This window comes from Chelonia mydas, chromosome 7 (genome assembly GCF_015237465.2).
Source record: "Chelonia mydas isolate rCheMyd1 chromosome 7, rCheMyd1.pri.v2, whole genome shotgun sequence".
Taxonomy (NCBI): domain Eukaryota; kingdom Metazoa; phylum Chordata; order Testudines; family Cheloniidae; genus Chelonia; species Chelonia mydas.
The window spans coordinates 23874785-23894916 of record NC_057853.1 but is presented as its reverse complement, the minus strand read 5'-3'; the positions used below and the strand labels follow the sequence as shown (position 1 = coordinate 23894916).

The window sequence follows — 20132 nt, the reverse complement described above, 5'->3', positions numbered from 1 at the left end:
TTCAGCTGAATGGCAGCAACAGCTTAAAATAAAATCTTAAAAGGCTGCAGCTTTCTCAGAAGGCAGAGTCCAGGGAGAGCTTGTTCTCCCTTCCAGCCCTTAGCAACATGAAATGTCTTTGGAATATGTTTGCAATGAACTTATCTGATCTTGGGCTCTGTTTCATGCCTATATCAGCCTATCGACATAAGTAAAAATATTTGGTTCTAAATTAAATCTTTCTGTAATTCATGGGCTCCTGGACTATGAGGGAAAGGATGAAAAAAGTGGCAAATTGGAGGTAGGTGAAGATGTTGCAGTTACACTGAGTCAGAACAGGAAGGAATAAATATGAAAGTTAAAAGAGAGGCAAAGGTTAAGTCTTCATGTTGTATGTTTCGGTTGTAAATTATTTGACTTGCGGGCCTTGTGTTACTGTCTATAAACTGCCATGCACATCTGTGGGACTATAATAATGAAACAGGAAAGGGAACTCTCATGAGGAGCGTGGTGGAAGTGGGGTATATTTCTTATCTTATACAATACATTCATCACACTCTTAAAGAGCATTGAATTCCTGCTCTGAAGACATATTTTTTTCTCTGAATCAGTAGGGCCTGTAGGCATTTTCCTTCTCGGTGTATAAGGTGTTCAATGGAATGACTGGAGGGTAGGGTAGCTCTTCAGCTTTTCTGCTGAACAAACTTTGTTCTAATGAATTTGTTCCATTGATGATGTTAGTGTCAGTTAGACAAAGGCACAGTGCAAGCAAACCTGGTGAAATTCTCCATAGATTGCTTTGTGTTTAGCGCCTATGATTAATAGAAATGATTAATCACCTTATTAAAACTTAATCCAGACTGATATGCTTTGACTGGTCAGCTGGTCATGTGAATGCCTGTGAGAATAAAATTAATGCATTTAAATATAGTCTCCACTTGAGATATTCTTGAGTTTCTTCTGAACAGAGATTCCATGTGTCCTTTTTTTTTTTCTGGTCTTTACAGTTGACTATCCAGAAGCGCTAGTATCTTAATAATGACATTAAATTATTTGTTGGGTTAGTTTTTATTAAAAACTATTTAAAAGCAGAGCTTACATCCAATTCTTTAAAGTTAAATCCCTCTGACTTTCCCCTTTTGAAATGTATGGTGTAAGTAAAGAAGTATCTTTTAATGCATCCTCTGTTTATCTTTGTCTCTTTTGCTGACACATCTCTTTACCAAAAGATGTGCTAGAGAAGCAGTCTAAAACATAGCAGAGACAGAGAATGCTACTGGGAACCGGGAACTCTTCTGAGTCCATTCCATCACATTAACTCAGTTATGTCAGTGACCTTGTGAAAGTCACTTAATCAGACTGTTCTTTCTGTTTGCTTTCTTACCTAAAGAGTCCTGAGAATTAATTTATATTAGTACAGCACATCTGGGGGACAGAATCCCAGAATTATCTAACACTCTCACTGGGTGAATCCATTATAGTGTTAGGCAATCAGTCTAAATCTGAGTTTGGGTTGTGAGGAAGTAGAACCAGGATTTCTTAAATCAAAGTCTGTTCTTGAGAATAAAGCCAAGTTCCAAACTGAATTTTGTTATCTAAGTGCTTGACTGCATAGTGAAGTGTGCCAGCATGATTACACTGCTATAGCTGTTCTGGCACTCCCTGTGTGTAGACTCTTATTCATGGAGAATGAGTGGCTTTTTCTAGCTTAGTTTATACTGCTTCCGAAGTGAAATACCTGGAATCAGAATAACTTTTTCTGGTTTAGTGTAAGTGTTCACATGGAGAATTAATTATAATTATAGGAGTAAATTTCCCTATGTAACCCAGCCTTGAGATTTTAACAGCATTAGCTTTGTTTGATAGTGTAAAATGAAGTCCTCAATGTGGCACATTCCTACATCGATACTTTGAGAACACAGATGCAGAATATACACATTATTTCATTAAATCTGGTAATATGAAAATATAAGGAGAGCTTGCATAACACAACCACAGTGAAAGTCCGCTTCCGTGTTGTTTTTTTCACATTACTCTGAAGGATTTGTATTTATCTCCCGCGCTTACTCAAAAAGGGACCTTTTTGCAGGTATCTCTGTACTGATGATCCCAAATCCACGCACTGAAAATTTTGCCTAAATATGAAATAATGAATTTGATAAAATTTCACATAAAACACAGCAATTATGAGAACATATATATGGCTTAATTCTGATTTAGCACTTGCATTAGATATGGCATAATAGGTAAGGTTCCTTTATTAAATACAGATTTAATGATAAAAGTATTAGGATTTTTTTCCTGTTGAACTACATACTGGCTAATGTCCTACCCAAGTGACTATTGTTTTTTAAATACACAGTGCGCAAATACCTTATGGACCATTTGGGTCTATATGAAAGAAAACAAGTTGTGAAGTTACACTGAAGAACTAATGAGCTCACTGGGGATATGAGGGAGGGGCATGGTGTGTTTTTTCTCAGATGAACCTTGTCTTTTTGGCAGATACTTATTTCCTTTCTGTAGTGCTAATGATAAGCATACTTTTCAATATAAATTCTGCTGTTCTGACACAAGTTTAGGCCTGGTCTCCACACCGATTTTGTATCGGTACAACTAAGTTAAGGAGTGTGATTTTTTTTTTTAATTCATTTATTTTTGTTGAAATAGTTATCCTAGTATAATCTCTAATGTGGACACAGTTATGCTGGTATAAAAATGCTTATATTGGTGTAGCTTATTCCCCTTCACGTACCGGAATAAGCTATTACCGGTATAATGATGTCTGTATGAAGTGGTGATGTACTGCTTTAATGTACCTTATAATTAAATCAGTACAGTTTTTGTTTGTAGATAAGGCTTTGTTATCTAGGATTGAACAAAGTTTCAGAGGGCTGGAGTTGTTTGCTCCAGGAAGCCTGATTAAGTCTTTGGGGATTTTAAAATTTGGTTGAAAAAATGTATATAAAATGGTTTTAGTGATGTGTGCAAGCAACCCTCAAAACAAAACAAAAAGTTGTCCATTGAAATATATCAGTCTCTTAGAGGCACATTGGAATATCTGTTTTTAAATGGACTTGTGTGTTGTCTTGTATCTCAGAAACTGACAAGTAGAGTGGTGCTTGACTGTTACAATGTGGGTAGAAGGCAGCATAGTAGTATATTTTCATAAGGTGGGTAGAAATGCAGTAGAAAAAGTTCAGAGGACATATTCTGTAATTTTTTGCAACTGAAAAATACTAAGAGTGCCATCTTCTGGATAAGACAGTGTTGCTTACTTTGACTGGATCAGTTAGTATTCATGAGGTAGGGTGAGGACAAATTTCAGTACCAGAAAGTTCCAGACAAAAAAAAATCATATTATAACATGCTTGTATTTTAAACAGGCTAGTTCCAAATAAGTCTTCAGTTTGTATTTGTATAGGTCCAGCTAAAAAGTAAATGAATTCTTAGTATTTCTGTTAATGCAGATACAACATTTTTCTCTTGCCAAGTAGATTTAGTGATTGTATTCTGAAAAATATTGGGAAATCCATTTAGATTGGAAAGGGTCATGCCTCCCCCAATATAAAATGTAACTAGAATATCAAATACAATATTGCACAATTTGTTGAGTCCATTGTTCTAAGTTAGGTGTTAAATACTTTTGTTAGAGAATTGATTAAATCGATAGATAAATTTTCTTTTGTTTCTCTAATTCAATCTTGGTATAAAAATCTATTAGTTAATTTTATTGCATAGTGTGTTCTCTATACTTGGGAAATTTGGAATTTTTATACATTGTTATCTTGTGTGCCTGGGAACAATTCCACTGACAGGTGTCTTAGTTGAAGGTATATTTTCCAGCAGTCATGATTAAATTGGTTGACCTGTTGTTTCTGGTAAATTAAATTAGGCAGATAAACAACTTAATGTTCTTATGTATGAAAAAGCACAGTAGATATTTTTAGTTGTATTAACATCATTGCCTGTCAGACCTGTCATCACTGCCATAAGCTTCTAGTTGTTTAGTTTTAAAGGTAAGCTAAAGCTGCTAAATATCTGAGAAGGACAAACAAAAATAGCCCGTGACCTTCAACACTGTAGTTTCTTTGAATTAAGTGCCTTATTGTTCATGCAACATTCTTTAAGATGGAATAAAGGTGTCAGTTCTTTTTTTAGATACTGAAGTTAATCATTAAAGCTGAGTCTCAAATTACTATTACTCAGCCTAAATTTGCTAGTAAGATTTAGTCTTTGTGTGATTTTTCATTCTGTACTATTTTTATCTGTAAAATGAAACAGTAAAATAACAGGTAACTGAAACTGTTGAATGGGGGTTGATGTGCAGCCTTCTGGGTGCCATTTGTTATCTGGAGGCTTTCTACTAAAGATTCTCTGCCTTTAGCTATGCAGTATAGTACATTCAAAAATTGCTTAATGATACAAAAAATTAAACCGTTTAAAAGTTTAATTACTGTGATCAATATTTTTCACAGATAACATGAACAGTGCATAGCATATTTCTACAATGTATTATTTCAAAGTAATTTAGAACAGAAAGTTGCTCAGGTTGGATTTTATAGGGTTTTTTTCCAGTTCCTGGAAAAGATGATTTGTCAATTTAGTGGGAGTTTTTAACTAGTCTTTCATTCTTTATAGCTTGTGTTTGTGTTGAAAGTTAGTAAAACATCACGTGCATTAAGTGGAAACTTATGCATGGATTGACAATGATTGATTTGTGTAGTTCTGTAAGTGTTCATAATAGCTTATATGTAAAGCCTAACTTTGATCTAAACTCTGCTTAGTCTCTAAAATGAGCATGTAGAATAAAGTGCTAAAACATGAAGTTTTATCTTCAGGTTTCCCTATGGGCCTTTCTGTTGATAAGAAAATGCTGTGAGGGCTAGTAACGAGAACAGCTGAGAGAAGCAGTATGTTTATTACCCTTCCCTTTTGTATCGCCTCACCTAGTTCCCCTCCTTCATTGTGGGTCTGTGTTGCAGCTAAATGTAATTCCCATTGGCTGAGGCTTTGGTGGGAGGGGTAAGTGGTTTTGTTTTTCTCTGCCTGTATGATCTCACTCTCTTACTTGCCTCTGCACTTAAAGCTGTAGGTTCTTTTCAGTTTCACCTTGCATAGAGGATTGTTTACATTCAGTTTCCTTTGCTGTGCCTTATGAAAGTAACTGTTAGCTTTGGTTGCTCAGACCTCAACATACAAAGTTATTAACACAAAGGATTCTATTGTATTTGTTTTAACAGACTTTTTTAACTGGAATAAACACCTTTTGGGAGACAGATCTTCTACTTCTGAACTGCCTTCACCATTGCCACATTGTTTTATCTAATGTGCTACAAGGATGAGCCCAGCATTTGGAGCTATGGAAGTGGAGCACTATGCCAAGGGAGTCCTGCTCGAGCCTTTTGTCCACCAGGTTGGGGGTCACTCCTGTGTCCTCCGGTTTAATGACAAGACCATCTGTAAACCCCTCATCCAGAGGGAACACCAATTCTATGAGACTCTCCCAACAGAAATGCGTAAATTCACTCCACAGTATGAAGGTATGTTATGAAACCTTAGAAAGGGGTTGGGCTTTTTCTCTTTTGTGAATCCAAGTGTGCTCTGTTTCCTCTAAAATCTCTTCTGTGCGGAAGAGATTTTAGGGGTTTTCTTTTCATGTATTTTGATGTTGTCTGAGCCAGGCTGTGGAGATGCAGGGTGGAGATGCTTGCCAGTGGGTCTTTGGGCTGACTAACACAGCATTAGAGTAGAGCAACTCTGCTGGTGACAGCCCATATATCTCCCTTAGGCACAGACAGGTAAGTAGCTAACAGCTTGTAAATGTTCTCAGTAATACTTTCATTTTTATTTCTGATTTTAATTTTTTTTATTATTATTATTTTGTTGCCTCTTGTTTAATGTGTGTCTTCAGGGGCTGGGTAAGATTGCCTGAATACATGTTTTGTGGAAGTTTAGCTGTATTGTTTTGTGTTTTGGGTTGTCCTCTAACTCTCATATATTAATCACTATATCTAACGTCAGTATAGCAAAGAAAGTTGAAAAGTATCTTGTTAAACATTTGCAGTTTGTTTCTGCCCTTAAGGAAACGAAAATTCCTGGCATTTAGATAGGCAAGGATCAAGTAGCCGTGATGAGGCTGAGTCAGATGGTATGTAGGAGTGGAAATTCCAGTTCTTTTAAGCGTTGCACTAGTTAAACAAAATGCTTCTCTCTTTGTGGGGTATTCCATTAACTGCTGTCTGGTGATTAATTGATAAAATAAGTCTGAAGCATTTATTCATTTTGAATTGCTTTTTAAAGCATTTTAGACTTGAACACTGAGTAAGGGTGGCCAAGTGTCTTTTGATATTGATTGTAAAATTGGAGGAGGACTTCAGAGAAGATGTTTCAAAGTTATATTGTTTGAATGTTCACATACTTGCTGAGAGGTTTGAACACATCTTATTAAAAGCTCTTTTGGAATTGTTGAAGAAAATGTGGTCTATAAATGATACTTTACAAAATGTTGTAGAACAATTGTACTAGTATATGTGGTTTTTCTTTTTTGGGGGAGTGTGGGAGGGATTTAGGGGTAAGGGGGCCTCATTTGGTCCATCTCTGTTGTTTTTTCCAGGATAAAGCCAAAGGCCATTTGCTAGCTGGCTCCCCCATTTTTTCCTGTAGTCCTTTCCTATGTGGCAGCAGGACTGTCAGTCAGAGCTTCTGCACTCCCTACCCCAGCTACTGTAGGTCCCAGAACCGCCTGCCCTGCTCAGAAGTGCCAATCTCTCGCCGAGAACTCTCCCCTCCGGCCGAGTGATGTGCTGCAAGAACTGTGCAGATTGATTGATTTGAGGATAAAGAGAAAGGACTGAGAAAAAAAAATAAAAAAACATTCAGCCAGTTGTTACGGCTTCTTCGATAATCATTGAAACTTTCTAATATGGCACTGGGGGCAACCCTATCAGAACTTTCCTCTAAGACTCTTAATATACAATGCAGTGTTCTAGAGACGCTTGAGATGAGGAGGAAAAAATGCTTTCAAGGTTCACCATGTTTCTGTGTACTACAATCAGATTTGCTTTGTATTGCTTTTTGTTCTTTATTTCACAAGACTGCTGCATAACCAACATCAATAAAATATATACCCCAAAAAGGGGGCGGGGGGGGAGTGTAAAATTAAACGTGGTGATTCTAAGTGGAAGCCTTTGAACTAGTATCTGTTGTAATGTGTGACGTTTTTCTTGTTTTGCTCTGCTTGCAAGCCTTTCCTTGCCCTTGGAATCTATTAAGCCGCAAAAAAATCTGGATAAATGCTTTTTGCTTTGCTGTCATGCAAAACTTAAAGCTTTTGGTGTTTCTATGCAGGTTATTTTTCACTGCAAGATGTAAATATAAAATGTTTTACATCTCTCCTAGGGTCAGACCAGTCAGACTTTTTTTTAAATTAATAAAATTTTTCAATAATTGAAATCGTCTCCTGTTATTATTTGATTCCTATTTGACTCTGTGCATCAGAGAGAAAAAAATATCTTCTGTCACTATTGTTTTGTCTACATGATAAATTGTCTTCTCTGTGAGGTGTCATTTTGTCTAGATGTTTTGATATTTGTTAGGTTGACAGATGAGTTTTGGCCTGTGGCAAGATAAAAACTAAGGACCTGGGTAAGAGAAAAACCAAAAGTTGCTATATTCTTCGTGTAAAATCATGTTGCATAAAGTGTTTGCGTGTCATTTCAATGATTGCTAACTGGTCATCTCCTTTCCTTCCCCAGGCGTGGTGTCGGTGAGCTTTGAAGAGGATGAAGATGGAAATCTGTGTCTAATAGCCTATCCATTAAATGGGGACCATGATAACTTGGAAAGCATAGATAATTCTGACTGTGAACCCAAAAATAAGTTGTTACGGTGGTCTAACAAAAAGACTGTATTATTAGAAAATGACAAGATAACTAAGGAATGGGTCCGACAGCACAGGAAAGAGGAAAAAATGAAAAGGTAGGTCAAAAGGAAATGAGTGTAAAGCTTTGAAACATAACCTCCATGTGTTTAATTTTATTCATATCTGTTCTGATGCAGATATGAATAAAATTAAATACATGGGGACTATGTTTCAATGCTAGAATGGAGGTTTTTATCCAGTCTTTCTGTTTCTTCTGCCATATGTCTCTTCCTCCCACTCTCATTTGTTTGTCTCTTCTTCTTCCACTGTGAAACACTTTCAGTAGCAGAAGTGGTTTCCATTCAGGCGAGTTTCATTTGAGCCCCTTCACAATTATATCTTTTCAGTGGTCAGTCGAGGAAGGTTCTAGGATTCTGGTTATTTTCTGACTGTAGTGTCTGCAAAAGCATGACTGTGCAAGAGAAAAATTCAGCTATGCTGAATGAGTCTACTGGAATCTTTTGCATGGGTGAATGAGGAAAAATGCAATTAGAGGTAAAGCAGGATTCCTGCAAACCTGTTCCCAATTCAAATCCCCCGATCTGTGATATACTGTAGTGGCAGTTACCAGAGAGCTGTAACAAAATGGAAATCTGGAAAACTTCTAGCTGTGCCCTGCATACTCTATCTAAGTAGTACAAGCAGGTGAGGTATTCTGTAGATCTCATTACTGTTTGTTTCATAGGGTCTGTTGAAGTCTGCAAATATAAATTAGCGTATAGTCAGATTGTGGAAGCAGATTTACAAAGTCTGAAATATCAGCAATGGGAATCTTGCCCAGACCCATGTATAATGAAGTAATGGATTTTGCCAGCTGTTAGTAGACGTATTTTGAGATACATATGAATGGGCTAATTGAAAGCATTGAGTGGTTGAGGGTCAGCAGTGTATAATATGTAAAGCTTGAACAAATTATATCTTTTCCTTTTAAAAGTAGGGTACTTACTTTCTCCATTTGGCTTCTGACTTCTTACTTTTTTTGTTTTCTAGTCACAAATTAGAGGAAGAATTTGATTGGCTGAAGAAATCTGAAGTCTTGTATTACAGTGTAGAGAAAAAGGGGAATGTCAGTTCACAGTTTAAGCATCATAACCCTTGGAGTATGAAATGTCACCAGCAGCAGTTACGGCGGATGAAGGAAAATGCAAAACATCGGAACCAATATAGTATCCTTTCCCCGAAGTCTCTCCCACAACAGCAGAACAAGGAGGGATTCTGCTTTTCTTTTCTTAGCAAAGCCCCCCCTCCCCTCTTCCCCTCCCTTCCCTCCCCCCCCCCCCCCCCCAAAAAAAAAAAGAAAAGGCCCAGCCCAGACTCTGTAGTTATAACACTGAGAATGGGATTATCTGAAACCATGGTTTGTCAGATAGAAGGTGACTATGAAGGGATCGTTACTCTGCCAGAATTTGGGCTTTCCCAACACTTAAACACATCTGTGCTGGGCAACTCAAGGAATCTACTTTAGTATGAATCTCTGTTAGTGGAAAAATTTCCAGCATCCTAGGTGAAGTGATCACTGACTAGACAGGTTTACTAATGCATGAGTTTAGAGGTGTGGAGTTCTGCTGCTTCTTTCCTTGGCATGAGCAGTTATGAGATTTGTTGCATATATTAGGATGATGTCAAAGGATTTATCCTCAACTCCTCCACCCTCACAATTCCAAAAATGTATCTTCTCAGATGATTTTTTTTTTTTTAAAGTATATGGGGATTGTTTTTTAATTAAAGTAGTCAAATGTGGAACGTTTTGATTCCTTGAGTGAGAAAAAAGCAGTACTTTTGAAAACTTTTTTTTTGTACAGGCTAGTCCTTTGCTGCCAGCAGCTTCCTAATTTCAGCTAATTTTTTAGTGAAAGCAAACTGAACCTAAAATATTATCTGGGTTTATAACTGAGAAAAGATGAAAATCCTTAGTAAATGCAAGCTCCTAAAAGCAGAAGCAGATTATACTAATTGGCTCTGAGAGTGTAGGATTGATCATGTGATGGAAAATGAGATTTCCTTGTTCCATTAGTGCCAGTGCAGCCATCAGAGCACGCACTCTTAACTCTAGTAAAGACAAAAGGAGTCTATATGCCTGTGAACCTTTAGAGAAGTGGTGGACAGCCCGCGGGTCGGAAGCCGCCCATCAGGGTAATCCGCTGGCAGGCCATGAGACAGTTTGTTTACATTGACCGTCCGCAGGCATGGCCACCTGCAGCTCCCAGTGGCCATGGTTTACCGTTCCTAGCCAATGGGAGCTGCGGGAAGCGGTGGCCAGCACATTTCTGCAGCCTGCGCCGCTTCCCACAGCTCCTGGCTAGGAATGGTGAACCGCAGCCACTGGGATCTGTGGGTGGCCGTGCCTGCAGACGGTCAATGTAAACAAACTGTCTCGCAGCCCACCAGTGGATTACCCTGACAGGCCACAGGTTGCTCACCACTGCTTTAGAGTGATGTTAGTTCTCTTCCATAATAAGGCGCAAAGAACCTTGAATACATTCTGTTTGCAACTGGCACGGATGCTGTAAAGATCTTAAGACCTACATGCTTAGGGAAGGGAATCTTGTATGTGAAGAGTTTGGGTGATTGGATCACTAAAAATGTGTATGCATAAACGTAATTAACCTGTTAGAAACATGTAAAACGATTAATGCAAATAGAATTCTCCCAGGGGCTAGCCTCACAAGTGATAAGTTCCTAGCTAGATAATTTAATGGGCCCCCATTACCATAGTATCGGAGGTCTTCCCAAATATTTATGAATTTATCCTCATAACCCCTTTGTGACAGAAGGAAGTGTTATCCCCTCATTTTAGAGATGAGGAACCAAGGCACAGAGAATTTTAGTGATTTTCCCAAGGTCATGAAAGTGTCTGTGGCAGAGCAGGAAATTGAATCCATATCTCGTGAATTCCAGTCCAGTGCCTTCATCACGAAAACGTTTTTCCTCCCTTTATGGAAATAGTGTCTGCTAGGTTTACTAAGTCCAGGGACAACTTAAAATTAGACTGTGGATTGCCAGAATGTGGCCAGCCTTGTAAATAATGCAGCCCGTAGTGATTTTCATCTCTAATTTGGAGGTGCTTGTAGAGTGAGAGAGAGCAGTGCAAGCTGGAACCTATAGTCTCTTTGGACGTCACATCCAAATGAAAGACTAGGTCATGTGCAGTCTACTTTGTTTAATACAAAGTAGGTGTATCCTTTTGGTTCTTGCTAAGTTGCTAGCGCAGTTATGATTGGGCAAAGGTTGGATGCCCCTACTTTTAGCCGTTTCTCAGTTTTATTTTTTTAACTTTTGCTGACTGCTAAGAAATGCCACCACTACCTCCACTTGGAATGGGGCTGTCAGAATGCTTTTTAAACCTGTATTTCTTATTGTAAGGCTTTTTCCTTAACAAGTCAGAATTTATCTTGCTGGAAAATCTAACCTCCCGATACGAAGTGCCATGTGTGTTGGACCTTAAAATGGGAACCCGGCAGCATGGAGATGATGCATCAGAAGAGAAGAAAGCTAACCAGATCCGGAAGTGTCAGCAGAGTACTTCAGCAGTTATTGGGGTCCGAGTGTGTGGCATGCAGGTGAGTCTGAAATGGATTGCGGGTAGGGATGGGAATAAAACAGGCTATATTTGAAGAGACATTTTTTAAACACTTTCTACTTGTACCTTTTGTGGTTTGGTACTATTAGCAAAGACTCTAACTTTCTTCTGAAACAAGCCTTCATCTGCTCAGAATTGAGGAAAATATCTGCTTCCCAGAGTTACAAGTTTGATTCACTGGTAATAGTGGGAATGTGAGCTCAGTAATTTTCCAGCCAATCACAAACAAACTGCATTATCTTATTAAGATGGCAAATAGGAAAATGAATTTTGTTGCTTTCTTAATCCATTGTATTCTTTGTATTTGTAGTTTTAGACATCTCCTTATTATCCAATCATCCCACTTCATGCCCCTACCCTTGAGAGGTCCTACCTTTCATTCACTTTTCTAACTGAAGGAAATTTGATGACTTTCTTCAGAGCACACCAGTGTCACTAATCAATCAGAGGAGCGACTGCATAGCAACCTGCAGCTCTCCCTCTGCATCACAGTGTGTGTGTCCTGTGAGCTGGAGATCAGAAAACAAACCTGTCTGTCTTCTCTCACTGTGCATGGATCTTACCATTTGGCTATCAGAACATCAGCAACAACTCTTATAGTTACTACTGTCCTGGAGACTTGGAAAGTCTGGATTCTTTTCACTGCCGAAAGTAAACTTTGTGTAATGTGCAAACAAGAAGTTGATCATTAAATATGAGTGATAAGATTGCGGTGCAGATACAATGAGGGAGCAGCTTAGGCTTTCATTTAAAGTAAAACCGTGCAGCTTGCATATCTCTGGCAACTGAGTGACTTGATTGAGTCCTGAGAAATGCCTTAACTGCTTCACTACAGCTCCAGTGGTGTTGAAGAGCCACCACTGCTGCTGTGAAGTGGAGTGAGGACGGTCCGTTCTTCTCCTTCCAGCTTCTGTGTGGGAGAGTTAAGCCTCTTCCCATTCATCCGTAGATGTTGGCAGAGAGGGGGCACGTTTTTTCTTCCCAGTGGCCTTAGTAGGTGGAGAAAATGACTTCTCTACCCACTGCCATTCACAGATGTTCTGTCTGGCAGTGGACAGTTCTGTGGGGTACTTCCTTTTCCATCCAGTAGACTCCCCCGATGCCTGATGTGTTTGCTCAGCACTTCCTGCTCTGTTCGGGAAAGTGAGTATTCCTGTGGCTGGCACTCAGCTCACCTAAACTCATGTATCGAGAACAGAACCTGTCAGCAGAGATGGACGGGGAGGAGTGCCACATTTGTTCACCACCATATTGGTGCCCTTAGGATAAAGGTTCTGGTTTCTTGTTCCAGCTCATTTAGCGTGTGTGCCCTTCAGACATAGAGGCCTCTGCTGGAGAAACATACAGAGCTGTGGAGGGTGGTTGTTCGATTTACAGGTCTCTGCCCTGTAAATATAGACTCCACCTGATTTGTGGGTTTGATGTAAATGATGATCTCGGTTTGTAGGAAAAAGCAATGATTACTATTTGCTTAAAAATACCCTTTTCTTCTTCTGTATGGGAGCTTGCTTCAGTGTTTCATATGGGAAATTGCTGTCATTCAGACTTCCAGCAGTTCTGGGAATAGGTTTGGTAAGGCTGCCAGCAGAGGCATGCAGTAGTTGCTAATGGAGTGAGTGATATGGAGTGGCTGCCCTACATGTTGTAACTTGACTTCAGAAATCTTGGCCTCGGCCTTCCTAATCTTACTTAAACTCTTCATCCGTTTTTTCAAAATGGAAAAGCTCAAGTCTAAGCCGGAGGAATTTTCAGTTTCCTTTGTGACTAGCAATACCTCAGATATTGGTGGGCCTGTGGTTGCTAGGATGCTTTCCCCTCGAACTGCATAAGAGCTGTTTTAAGAGACAAACACATCATCTTGGTAAAACTTTTTTTCTCTGCTGGGACATTGTTAATTTTTCTGGAGTATGATTCAGAGTTACCGTTGCTGGCAATCCAACCATTCCTTTTGTTCCTCTCTCTCCTATACAGGTCTACCAGACGGGCACTGGCCAGTTAATGTTCATGAATAAATACCATGGGCGAAAGCTTTCAGTCCAAGGATTTAAAGAAGCACTTTACCAGTTCTTTCATAATGGCAAATACCTGCGCAGGGAACTCTTTGAACCAGTTATAAAGAAATTGACTGAACTCAAATCTGTCTTAGAAAAACAGGAGTCTTACCGTTTCTATTCCAGCTCCTTGCTGATCATTTATGATGGCAAGGAGTTGCAGGAAGTGACTGTGGACTCAGACCCAGAGGACTTAGAGGATCTCTCAGAGGAGTCTTCGGATGAATCAGCTGGAGCATATGCGTACAAGCCCACTGCTAGTACTGTTGATGTCCGTATGATAGACTTTGCCCACACGACCTGCAAGTACTATGGGGAAGATAGTGTGGTGCATGAAGGCCAAGACACAGGTTATGTTTTTGGACTTCAGAACTTAATAGGTATTATTAAAGAAATAAGAGACGAAAGCAGCGAATAAACAGTTTGAATGCACATCAGTAGAAAGCACTATAGTGACTCTTTGTATTCCAAAATTATTGGCCACTTTCTAGTGGTAGGAATCTTTACAGACTCTGTTGGGTTGGTCCCAACAGAGTCAGACTTGTTCAGCGGAGGGCATTTACTTACAATGGTGCTGGACCTAGCACTGGCAAATCTTGGTATCCTTATTTATTTTAACTCTTTCTTAAACATTCCATATTTGATTATTCAAATACCTCTGTTATCCCGGTGTGTATATGTTCCAATAAAATTCTTTTTGTTCATTGTAAATGATGATGGTGTCATTGCTGGTAATTAGGAAGGAGAATCAGAGTTCCCAGATCTTCCCAGTCATATAGTACAGAAACTGGGTTTGGTCACTGGATATTTAGGGGCAAATAATAAATTATCTTAAAAATATCCAATTAATTGTTTTTATAGTAATTCAGGATCTCATTATTATAAATCTCATGGGGATAAATAGCCCCATTTGGATAGTTTGTACAATATTACCATAAAGATAAATTGAACCAAAGCATGAATAAGAACCTCTCAAAGGATTAACCTTCAGCTTAGTTTGAGTTCAGTCACAGCTATTGATGGATTGCTGCACAATATGAAAACCCATCCCCTAAAGGGCTTAAAATCTAATTTGAGACAAGATGCAATAAGCAAGCGTGACGCAGTGAGGGGAGACGAGGGGAACAAAGATTACCCAGTTTCAGATTAGCTATTGCACGATCTGATGATGCCAAATCATCTTCAATTTTTAAAAATACATATCAGCTTTCCCCAGTTATGTACAATCAAACCGTCATGGATTGGCTGATCTATCGTACATGTCACAGTAAAGGTGGCTCTTGAGGGATTTGAGGAAAGAGAGGGTAATGGCCTTATGGATCAAATCATGGACAGAGTCCCATGCACAAGGGGCAGCATGGAAGAAAAGGCTAAGGTGTTTGTGTGGAAACAATTGACATACATGCAGGTGAAGCCGGCATTGCTGGCAGAGTAGATGAGGTGATGTGACAAGAGACAGAGCAGACAAGTGAAGAGATTAAACAAAGGGAGCGATGTTGGCAGAATGGGCCAGGAAGATGATCTTAGCAGTTGTATTCAAATGCATCAGAGGGGAGTGGGATGTATGTATTGGGAGAGAGGAGGATGTTGCAGTAGTCATGATGGAAGATTGGCTCTGCTATTCTTTGGTCTCTTACTGACACATTGATTTCCAGGCAAGGTGATTTCCAGGCAACACATTGAATCCCTGGGTGATGTTATGGTCCGCTATTCAAAGCCCACAAGTTGCTGATTTTCTTCTGACCATACTTACCTGTTTAAGGTCTGAGGCTGCTTAATATTCTGACAATGCTATTCGAAGTCTATTACAGAGGTGTACTAAGTCTTTCCTGTCAGTTCTTCTCATAGTTTTGGTTTCTTATAGTGGCCATCAGTTTTTGGCAGTAGTTACACATCAGTTCATGTTAAATTCCAACATGCAATTAACTTGTGGAACTCACTGCTACACAATATTATTAAAGCCAAAAAAGCTTAACATGGTTCAAAAAAATTAGCATTTTATACGTACAATGAGAATTCACACTTAGATGTGATTAAATAAAAATGTGTTGGATTTTAGGGTGTAACCCCTAACTATGAACTGCCTATGATTCAGGAGCAACTTCCCCGATGGGCACGTCAGTCCATCATTGTTCACTACTGCATTTCTTGCATTTTCCTCTGAAGCATCTGGTACTGGCCACAGAAGAGATGCTGGATGTGATGGAGCACTGCTGGGCTGGTATAGGCCTCGCTGTTTCTGTGTGACTACCCACGACATCAGCGTGAATACCAGATAAATGAACCCTAAATAACCTTTGCATTTTTCAATTTCAAAATGCTTTATAAGAATTAACCAATGAAATACTCCTCCACCTCTGTGAGGGATGTGAGAAAATAACGTAATGAGTTGAAATACCAAAGTGGGAGAGGATGGGTCACTCACTGCAAAGTGTTGCTGGCTTTTCAGCTTCATTTTTAATAGTGTTCTCATGTCTGTTAACAAACCAATGAAAAAGCTCTCTGCAGGTGATGCAGTCACCTGTCCTTGTGTATAATCATGCACCTTCTGCAGGTGTCATACTCCACAGCCCAAGTTAACCTTGTCTATGCTCTTTCTAAAGTATGCAAGGTGAAAAGGAATTGGTAATGAGTGACATTTCAGTCTGCTTTATTATACATGGACCTTACTGTGAACAAATGTAATAGGTTCCCTCTCAAAGGAGTTGGGTCTAATATAACTCAAGCATTTAGTGACTCCAGAATGAGCTTCACTTCACTTCACTTCAAGTGAATTCTCCCGTGCTTCACTTCAAGCCAATTGAGGATCCCAGGTACTGGCTGGAGACAAAAATGGTAGTGCACTAGCTGGCGATTTGGGTTCAGCTTTACTTGGATTGCAATGGTCTCATTTGACCACCACATGGCCAATAGTCTCCAATGAAGGGAGGCTTTGGACCTAATGTAACAGGAACGGTGCTGGTCAGAACTGGAGTACTTTGGCGGTGGGGAAGTGGAAAGAATCTCATGTAGCACCTGCCTATAAGTTAATAGTGCTATTAATCCATCACTTTTATCAGTGTCACCTGTCTTATGGTTATATAGATAACATACCAGGATTGCAATGCAGACAAAACACAATTGGAGGAGGAAATGCAGATCAAAGGAACTTCCTGGACATGAAGGAATTGTGGGTGGACGTGGAGAATGGAATGACTAACACCTGTGTCATTTTAAAAGGCAAAACCAGAGTGTCCCGAGGGGAAAAATGTATTCTACAGGTTTGGTTAAAAAATATATAGCCAGTATATTGAGCTGGGCATCTCCTCTTGGGATGGCTGAAGGGGAAGACTGTGTTACTCACTTTTTTTAATCCTAAATCATGTTGCTCAAGGGTTAAAAGACGTAACCTAGACAAAAGGGGGAAGAGAGCTGAATGACAGTATTATCTAGCCTAGCGCAAGAAAGCCTGCATTTTCACCCCTGCCATCTTGTTCAGAAATTCCACCTTGCAGCCTCTTATGTTTGAAGAGTGCCAGTTACATAACTGCCTCCTCGGAGCTTCCTCATGTAAAGCACTGTCTGTAGGTGGGAGCACAGAGTGTGATTTCAGATACTGTGTCCACAGTCCAGAAATTGTCACTAACTGACCCCATTGTTGGGAGTCCCAGAAGAGAGACTAAGGCTGGTACAAGTCATGAAAACTGGGTACCCACTTCCACTCAAAGAGAACCCCTCTGGATGAGGGCTGCGGCAGTGTGTGGGGAGCTGCCCTGTTGTGCCTGTTCTGTGAATACAGAGCACTTCATCCTCCAAGCTGTCAGCACAGGACACCCCAGTGCAATAGGCACATTTTTGCTAGGAAGGTGTGAATGAAGGTAGGAAATGCCACCATCATGAACTGACAAATAGGCCCTGGCTTTTTTTTCCCTTTTTTCTCTCCCCATGGTTATACAAGGGAATGTGCGGGGCTGGTATCACCTTAATCCCAGCAGTTAATCCCATCAGACAGGCTGAAGTCACAGGGACTCTTTTGCAGACACTCCAGTGATATTCCTGTCAGTTTTTTGGCAGCAGCTGGGGGTGATGTCTCATGCGCTGAACATCAGGATTTTTGTAGGCCGTAGTTTGTGCCAAGGTGCCAGCAGCAGCAAATGCTGGGGAGCATGTGCAACGAACAAATGGTGGGACACGCTCACCATAGACATCTGTGTTTCCTGTTCCGTTGCAGCAGGCTGCTATCTCCTCCATTGATAACTGCTCCCTAGACACTCCACGAGCAGTTTCCAAGGGCACCACAAAAGGCAGGTTAAAGTTGCTCTAATCCTTTCACTAATGCGTGAGTCACTGCAAGCATTAGCTGGGAGGCATGTAACTCAGGAAAGACTTTTGAAAAGGTCATTTGAATGAAAAATTCTCATCAACACGGCTGCCAAAGACACCAGAAAGGCCTAAGGAGAGGCTCCAACTGCATGGTGAGGGGAGGGGGTCTAGATGAGGGGAGGTACTCGCTGTCCTGGCTAATTGGGTGTTCTACACTGCAGGTCTGGATGCACAGACCCATAAGCCTAAGGGTTGCCCCCTTAGTAGCCACAGACTTCCTCTGTGGGACTTGGGGGGGGGGGGGGCATGCAAAGCTGCACAGGCATGGACTAGCTGAAAAAGGGAGTGTGTTAAGACAGTAGCTGGTCCAGAAGTGCAGAGCAGGAGATTGCCTGTTCCACAACAGAGAGAACTGCATGCCCTGATGAGGCTTCTCATATAACCTGTGTGTCTGGGAAGGTGGCACGAGGACTTTGAGATATGACAATTGTGATGGTCTCTGACTCTGCTCCAGCAGCTGTTGTGCCTGGCTAGGGGTGCCTCTCACCTCACACTCAGAAATTTGTAGTCCACTGCGGAGTTGGGAGGTTCTGTACAATCTCCCTGAGCAGTAGGGCACAAGGGGATGATGGGTATTGGTCGCTGATGCAGGAAATCCTGTTCAGTAATTTTATAGTGTAAGCCTCTCTCTCTTTGTTGGAACAGATCTCAAACACCTGAGCTAGCATGAGGGACTTCTGCTCTGGAGACAGCAGCTGCTCCATGCCACCAGCTGCAACCCTGGCAGTTAGGCCAGTTTGCTGCATGGCCTCCTTGGATCATGTGCTGGCATTGGATGCATTTGTACGAGGCATTTTCCATTTCTGTGCTGCACTGAGAGAGCCTGCCAGTGAGTAAACACGTTTACTCACTTAGAGCGCTCTCCCTCTCTCCATAGCAGATAAAGCAGCTGTTTGGCTGCTGATTATGGTACTTTGTACACTTCACTTCTGTGTTTCCCTGGGCTGTTTCTTGCCCAAGTTGTGTAAAAGGGAAGAGTCAGCAAATACCTGGCCCTGCACGTTCAGGATCCAGCCCAGGGAGGTGACGGGGCCACAGAAAAGCCGATACATGTCTCCAGAAATCTGCCTGAGCAGCAGGGCCGCCAGTGATCGCGCTGATGAGAGACTCACGGATAGTCACTGTTACGAGTATGTCCTCTCACACACCCAGAGGTGGGTAAAGATAGCGAGACAGTGGCAGAGCTTCGATGACTTAACCAAGGCTACAGTGGGAATTGATGGAAGGAGCTCAGCAGCATTTGACTTCCGGCCCTGAGTTAGACCAGGCAGCCGCTCCTCTCGCTCCCATTTAAGCTGATAACTTCTTGGGTTTGTTTTACATTTGGTGACGCAGGGTAGGATTTTTCAAAGCACGTAGGTGGCTTAGAAGCACAAGTCCCGAGTGGAGGTCCTGGGGACGTGTTACCCTAAGTCACTTACGGTATGTCCGCACTGCAGTGTAAGCCCAGGGTTCCAACTCAGGTTCAGGTTGCCCCCCCGCTCCACTTCTGTCTACGTATAAATCACACTAACCCAGGGCTTGCACCCAGGGTCCCACAGGAAGGGAGGGTCCAAGCCTGACTCAAGCCAGGATCCAGTGTTCAAGCCCTATTGCTTTGCAGTGTAGACTCAACCCCACTGGACTTGTGCTCTGGAAGTCTGTTAAAAATATCCCATAATCCCACAGGCCAACCTTCTTAGTCCTCTGGACAGTCAAGTTTGATGGACAATTGTGTTTTCCCACACTGCACCACAAACAAAGGGCTAAAGCAGCCTGATTTTGGGAGTCTGGGTTACAGACAGTTGGACACGGGCCCGCATAACACAGCGTTCAGCAATTCCTAATGTGGGGATACAAATAAAAGTGTAGACACACTCAAGCCCCAGGTCCACAAACCCAGGGTCTGCCAACTTGAGTTCTACTAATGCTGGCCTTATGTTGCTGAGCCCTGGTCTACACTACAGGGTTAGGTCGAATTTAGCTATGTTAGGTCGATTTTAAAATGAATGTGTCTACACAACCAACCCCATGCCATCGACCTAAAGGGCTCTTAAAATCAACTTCTGTACTCCTCCCTGGCGAGGGGAGTAGCGCTAAAATTGACCTTGCTGTGTCAAATTTGGGGTAGTGCAGATGCAATTTGACGGTATTGGCCTCCGGGAGCTATCCCAAAGTGCTCCAATGTGACTGTTCTAGACAGCATTTTGAACTCCAATGCACTAGCCAGGTACATAGGAAAAGCCCTAGGAAATTT

At 41.0% G+C, this 20132-nt stretch overlaps 1 protein-coding gene and 1 long non-coding RNA gene across 7 annotated transcripts in view; both read left to right on the top strand.

The window, feature by feature from the left end:
* Positions 1-14245, top strand: part of IP6K2 (inositol hexakisphosphate kinase 2) — a 63077-nt gene extending 48832 nt beyond the window's left edge. For 5 of the 6 annotated variants that reach the window (XM_027822400.3, XM_043550981.1, XM_043550982.1 and 2 more), the window contains 5 exons: positions 5223-5522; positions 7737-7959; positions 8894-9069; positions 11288-11463; positions 13455-14245. In XM_027822400.3, coding sequence (XP_027678201.1) covers positions 5321-5522; positions 7737-7959; positions 8894-9069; positions 11288-11463; positions 13455-13952 — 1275 coding nt within the window. In that variant the 5' untranslated portion in view covers positions 5223-5320 and the 3' untranslated portion in view covers positions 13953-14245. Of the gene's footprint in view, positions 1-5047; positions 5071-5222; positions 5523-7736; positions 7960-8893; positions 9070-11287; positions 11464-13454 lie in introns of those variants that run through there. The other variant, XM_007059992.3, reaches the window with a different exon arrangement.
* Positions 6017-7434, top strand: LOC119566778. The gene is made up of 2 exons (XR_005226112.2): positions 6017-6130; positions 6596-7434. It is a non-coding gene; the product is annotated as an uncharacterized LOC119566778 (long non-coding RNA).
* Positions 14246-20132: the final 5887 nt, after the last annotated feature.